General features: G+C 38.1%; 1 protein-coding gene across 1 annotated transcript; it reads left to right on the plus strand.

The window, feature by feature from the left end:
• Positions 1 to 719: 719 nt before the first annotated feature.
• Positions 720 to 1,625, plus strand: LOC132168959 (uncharacterized). Its single transcript, XM_059580057.1, has one exon. It carries the CDS (start codon positions 720 to 722, stop codon positions 1,623 to 1,625), a length of 906 nt encoding a protein of 301 aa, XP_059436040.1.
• Positions 1,626 to 7,347: the final 5,722 nt, after the last annotated feature.

Raw genomic sequence — 7,347 nt, forward strand, 5'->3', positions numbered from 1 at the left:
CCACTTCAGGGTGTGAAGCTTTTGTCTGCCTTTTTAACACATTTCGCATGTGATGTCATCTATGCTCTTTGTCTTCTTTATATTATTAGAAGTGTCGAAACTACTCGCTCATATTAGAACACGAGCGGAAGATCATGTAGATGAAAGTGGAGTGAACATCGTGATATCGACATTCACGGAGCAGAAGTCTACTAACCCATGAGCATAATTAAGTTTACGAGGGGAACGACTAGGTTGTGGGTGCGAGGCTGCCCTTGCGATATGGTACGGGGTATTTTGAAGATTTTCAAAATACGTTCGTCAATTAGGGTTTAGGGTTTTTCTATATATATGTTATGATGTAACCCTGAATCGTTAATAAAAAAATATAGTCACACTCTCTGTGAACGTAGGCACATTGTCGAACCACGTTAAATTTCTGTCTCAACTCTCTCTTAGGCCCTGTTTGGCAAAGGTGTTGGCCCAGATACTGTTCACCATTGACCCGTTGACTGACTACTTTGAATTTTCAACCTCAAAATTTGTCACCCTTTTGACCATATTGCCCTAGCTATCCCTGAAATCCCTTTTCACTCTCTCGCACCTAAAATCCCTTCCTAAAAGCCGCTTTCTCTTCCATACCCACACAAAACCCTTCCTCTTCCACCACCAAAGACCGGTGGTGCCCTCCTATCAATCGCACGCAAAGCCCTTCTCCTCCTCCGAATCAATCGAAGGCAATGGCGGCGAGCGCAGCCTCTGAGGTGTCGGAAAGTCCAGTCCTGAGCCTGTTGAACAAGCGCATCCGAAACCTACGCCAAAAGTTCAATTGCATCAGCCGGATGGAGGAGGCCATCGCGCAGGGAAAGCTCATCAACGAGCAGGAGGAGGTCCTCCGCTCCAAGCCCGCCGTCACCGTGCTCATTGACGAGCTCGAGAAGCTCCGCCAGCCCCTCTCCCAGGTCGTCTCTGAGGAGCTCTCCCTCGCCGCCCAAAAACACCAGCTCTCCTCCGACTCCGCCCCTGCTAACAATCATCCCCAAACCCCCGAAGACAACAACCATGACGAGCGCAACAACGACCGACCCGACCTAGGCGCTGCGGAGGATCTCCTCAATCTGCTTTACTTTGGCTCGCTCTTCGACATCAAGCCGCAGAGCGATTTCACGGCGACCATGCTGGCGAGGACACACGAGCGCGGGTGCTGCCGAACCTACGATTGCGTCACCGACTACGCCACCACCGATCTACTCGGAGAGCGGGACTTGGACTTGATTTTGACGCTCGGCGGGTTGTTGATTTTGCTACCGGTGGATTCAAGCTTGTCGCACAAGAACGCCTTGCAGCGCTGCATTGAGCACGCTGAACTTTGGCTCGCCAACGCCGACCGGCCCATTGAGCCCAATTCCAACGTTACCTGTAAATATTCCAACGTTACTTGTCTTCATGAAGGAGAAGACAGGGAGGAAAGAAAGTTGAGGGAGATGGAGGGTAATCGAGAGCGGCGGAAAACAAAAAGAAAGAAACTAAAGGCTAATACGATAATTCTACATCAGGTTCACCCAGCTCATTTTATTAAAGGCACATATACTGACACTCTACAGTGTCTAGGCAACCCTCACCACCTTTGCCAAACACCACCTTAATCTCTCTTTTTGATTCTATATTGTTCATCACTGTTGTGCATGTTGGGGTTATTCCTCAGTGGTTGTGAAAGCGGCTAGTGATAAGTTTATAAGTATGAGGGAAAGCTTCACATCTTGAGCTAACTTTTAGGGTTGAGAGAGGCTCAAGACCACCCAACATTGGTATTAGAGCCCAGGTTCAACCAACAAGTCTCGGCCAATAGTCCACGGAAGAAACAGGTTGTCGTTACTCCGACCCAGGGCCTAATGTGTAAGGAGGAGATTGTTGGGGTTATTCCACATAAGTTGTGGAAGAGGCTGGTGGTCAATTTATAAGTGTGAGGGAAAGCCTCACCTCTTGAACTAGCTTTGGGGTTGAGAGAAGTCTAAGATCATCCAACAGTACACGATAACAACAAGAAGAGAAAGTGTTCTACACCCATTTTTGTACATCTCTTTTCATCTTTTTCATAAATTTATTATTGAATTTATCCATCTCTTATAATAGAAAATAAACATATCTCTTTCTCTTTTCTTATCAGAACACCTTATGCTAACATCGTTATCTACATGAAATACAATTGGGATAAGATAATAATGAAAATCAAAATATGCAACATTAAGCATATAGTTGCATAATAATGAAAATCAATCTCACACTTTCCTTCTAGCACTAAGTTTATTAAGTGTATAGTCCTCAATTAACATTGGATTTGTTAGTTGTATTGCCTCCTCTTAACACTAAGTTTATTAAGCGTATTGCCCCCACTTAATTAGGGGTGTTCGTGAGTGAACTCAGGATTGGTTCGTATAAGCTCGACTCGATTATTAAATGAGGCGCTTTGTGAACACAAATTCTAGCTCGAATATTAAACGAAACAAGCTCGGCTCGACTAGATTAGGCTCGTGAGCAACCTCGTATAAGGCTTGACTCACTTACTAGGCTCAACTCGTATATTTTTTATTAAATAACTAACAATATATAGTCAATATTACACAATAATAACAAATATACTGTATAACTTATTTTAATTAATTTATATATTATATACACATATATATAACAAATATATGTATTTAATATTTTTAACAAAAATTTGGTGAGTGAGAGTGAGAGATTGGGAAATGAGAGTTGAGGTGGAAGATGCGTTGTGACTGGTGAGGAAGATTGAGAGAGAGAGACATTGAAAAAAATATTATTTTGTAGGGGGTGTTGTCTCACTGCAGTCTAAATACAACAATGTTAACTTGTCCTACATTGCTAAGAAAACACTAATCCCCAAGCTTGTTTATCTATAAAATGATGCATATCTTCTCTCTTCGAAACCAAGTGCCTTACTGTATTGACTCAGGCTCCATATTCTGCTAGTCAGGCTAAGCAAATGTTCATATTAGGGGTGGCAATTCGGGTAATCGGGTAGACCCGATTACGACCCGCTAAGACCCGCGACCCGATTACCCAAGACACGAACACGACCCGTTTAACTAATCGGGTTAACGGGTCTGACACGATTATAACACGAAAAATACCCGGGTAACCCGACACGACCCGTTTAACATTACCGGGTAAAACCGGGTAAACACGACCCGTTACGACACGACCCGACTCGACCCGACCCATGCATCAAACAGGTAATCTGACCCGAACCGACCCGACCCGACCTGGAAAAATATGTAGAAAAGGCTGAAAAGCCATTTGGGCAATCAACGATTCAACATTCTTCTCTTTTGTTGAGCATTAGATGATTTAGATCTTAAAGGAATTAAATAGAATTGAAAATTAAATGGAAAAAAAATTAAAAATGTACAAGAACCAGGAAGGACCAAAATGGCAAAATATAGAGAACTAAGAAGCATGGACCCTTAGGCATTCTTTCCATCTCCCTTTTCTAAGATTTTAAGTGTTTTTGTTATATTAATGTAAAACAAAATTACTGCAAAAATTTTCTTCCTTTTTCTTTAATAAATTCTCCCCTGAAATTAAAAAAAAAAAAGGAAAAAGAAAAGAAAAGAAAAAAAAAAGGAAAATGTAACATTCACTTTCACTGCCAAGTGCCAGCATAAATTATTCTTGCACAATTTACAACTTTGTGGTGCAGAACCCTGTCATCATATCATAACATACACTTTTGCTAGTCTCTAAAGCCAAAGATGCCATACATGTGAAGCCATTGTAAAAACTATGTACATGACCAACTCACACTAAAATCCTTCCTTCCAAAATCCTGGCAGAATATATTAGACTATAGTGAGAGGTATTGATTTCTGTAGCTGCATAATAGCAAGGACAAGAAGAAGCTCCAAAGTCCACCCAAAACACATCAAGACCAAATAAGCTCCAAAGTTCAAACAAATACTCAAATAATTTCAGAACTTTAAGCATTCTTAACAAACATCAGTAATGAAAATTAAAAGTGCTGCTCCCACTAGAAATCCTAACAAAACCCATTAGTCATTACAGTTCCATCAAACTATTATACTACTGAACTTTTACAAATTACAAGTTCCTTTACATATAGACAATAGTTAACATAGTTCATCATCATTAGATTCTAAACAAAATAACTAAATAAAGTTTCAATGACTATGAACCATCATCATTAGAGTCATTACAAAATATGAACTAAATAAGGTTAATATTTTAAGAAAGATTAGCAGATTGTGCTCCAGAAGAATTTGGAATGTCACAAGAACTAACATCAGTTGTCAAAATTTCCTCTTCTATGCTATCCAACTTCATTTGTGCTATATCAAAAAAAAAAAAGAAAAAAAAAAAAGAAGAGCAATTAGTATTATTATAGTGTAGTTAAAAAAAATAATACAAGTAAATGAATAAATTAAATATACAAATAAATAATATTACCTTGTTCTCCATACAACCAATCTCTACTGCAAATTAATGCTTCAACAATATCAGGCTTGAGTGAGCTCCTATTTTGATCAATCACACGTCCACCAATACTAAAAGTGGATTCTGAAGCAACCGTGGAAACAGGAATACTCAAAACATCACGAGCCATTGCAGCTACTTCAGGATATCGAAATTCATTTCCTTTCCAAAATGAAAGGATGTCAAATGAATCATTCACAGCTACAGACCTAGGCTCCTCCAAATAAATTTCCAATTGACTCTTTTGTGAATTAACATCAACTCCACCAAATGCCAAATATTCCTACATGAAAAAGAGAGAATATAAACATAAATAATTAAGAGTATTAAAAAGATTATATACTAAGTTACTAAATTACTAAAAAGATTATATACCAAGTTACTAAGTTACTAAATTACTAAAAAGAGTATATACTAAGTTACTAAATTACTAAAAAGATTATATTCTAAGTTACTAAATTACTAAAAAGATTATATACTAAGTTACTAAAAAGATAAGAAATCAATGATATTATAATATTATTTACCTGTTCCCAAGGTAGTGTTGCTCGAGTTACTTGGGGCTGTTGAACAGTTATGGAGCTTGAACTTGAAGGTATAGAAGAAGCACTATACTCCATAAAAAGGCTCTTTACTTTATTACTAACATTCACATACTGTAGAGAATTCATAACTCCATAGATCTTCGTATAGTAATAATTTACAAGATGAAGCTTGTAACGAGGATCTAAGATAACTGCAACAGCCAACACTTCACTGAAGTCCAACCAATACTTCTCAAATTTAGAGAGCATTTGAATTGCCATTAAACTCTTATGCTCATCTTCACTCACAACGTCTTCCTTCAAGCTCACATAAATCATGGCAATCACAGGAAAATATAAATTGGCAGTGGGATACTTAGTACCAGAAAAAGCACATGTAGCTTGGTAAAAGCAAGCTAAGAAGCTTTTGATATTATCAACCTTTTCCCACTCAACTACAGTAGGACAATGCTTATAGTTCCTATCAGTCATCTCCAAATAACTAAAAGCACGCCTATAGTGAACTGCACTCTCAAGCATCAAATATGTAGAATTCCATCTAGTTGGCACATCTTGTTTTAACCCTTTATGACTGTCCAATGACATTTGATTCACTGCTTGAAGAAAACTTTGCTTCCGCACTTGTGATCCCCTAACATACTTGACGCTATCTCGAACCTTTTGGATAGCATCATTGATCTCTTTCAATCCATCCTGTACTATCAAATTCAAAATGTGAGCACAACAACGCATATGAAAGAAATCACCATCACAAGGAAGGGCTTTTTTCATGTTCAATTTATCTTTTAAGAACCCAACACAACTATCATTTGAAGAAGCATTATCCAATGTTATACTGAAAATCTTGTTCTCAATCCCCCACTCTTGTAGCAAGTTATATATAACATCAGACAAAGAGATACCATTGTGTGGTGGGGGCATAAATGAAAAATTTAACACCCTCTTGGTTAAGACCCAGTCTTTGTTAATAAAATGTGCAGTAAGACAGATATACCCATCAGTTGCCAAAGACGTCCACAAATCAGATGTTAAACAAATCCTCCCAGGACAATCATTCAACATAGATTTAACCCTTTGTTTCTCCCTCAAATACATTTTAACCAAATCAGCTTTACCAGTATTTCTGGAGATAAAAGGTACATCAGGACGCAAATATTGATGTACTGCTCTTATACCATCATATTCAACAAAAGAAAATGGCAAATCATGCTTAACAACCGCCGCAACCAACAATTCTCTAAATTTTTTAGGATCAAATTTAGAGTCACTTACCCCCAGAGATCCTGCTTTTCCAGCTAAAAGCATTTGCCCAACATCACGACTGCTTCTCCCCCCGCAAGTTTTACTATGCTTTATTAAATTTCCAGTTCAATATGAACTTCGAGCCCTATACATATTAGCACACGTCTTGCATTTTGCCCATACCTCTGGGTCATTTGGATCAGTATTAGGAACGATGTCATAATATTGCCAAACATCTGAGGTCTTCCTACGCTTCTTTCCCTTTTTCTTATTCCCCATAGAAACCGAGTCATCTCCTAGTGAATTTACTTCAACAACATCTTCGTCAATTTCGAATGACTCGAATGCATCTTGAACAATTTCTTCATTAGTCCTCTACACACATAACAAAATATGGACAGGTATTTCAAAAGCATACATATCTCTTATCTGGAAAGAAAAAGGAGCTATAATTACTTAAGCAAACTAGAAAAAATTGCACCCAAGTGACTTCCTCGAAAAGTAACAGCAGAGCCAAACTTGCAAAAGGATTCTTGAAACCCAAAAGACAGAAACTCAAAATCCATTTCCAAAACAATCTTAAAGTAGGGACTATTTTACAAAACATAAAACCCAACAGCAATCACCACACACACAGGCACAGGGAACAACAAATAACAATCACAAAAATCAGTTTCTACTACTCTAGCAGAAATGCACAGAGACCCAGTAACCGACACAAATTTTGGTACACGAATGTGTTTGGTACTGAGAAGTAGTAGTAATAAAATTATAATGAAAAAAAAAACTCTTTGTCAGAGAGAAGCATAGAAACAGAGATGACATGAACACCCAAAAAATAGTTGAAATATATATATATCTGCGAAAATCCAGCTGCATGCCTGCATCAGTGCATCTCTCCAACTTTTTGAAACAATTGATTTTTGCCTTACTATGTATTTCGCCTCTTTAAAATCAAATCTACGATTCTTTGTACTATATTTCTCTGCAGCAAAAAGGATGGAAATCCATATCTTTTCTCTATCTATTCTTTCCATGTATGTGCGTGCAAGATGGAGATCATGAA

Source organism: Corylus avellana, chromosome ca2, assembly GCF_901000735.1.
Source record: "Corylus avellana chromosome ca2, CavTom2PMs-1.0".
Classification (NCBI taxonomy): domain Eukaryota; kingdom Viridiplantae; phylum Streptophyta; class Magnoliopsida; order Fagales; family Betulaceae; genus Corylus; species Corylus avellana.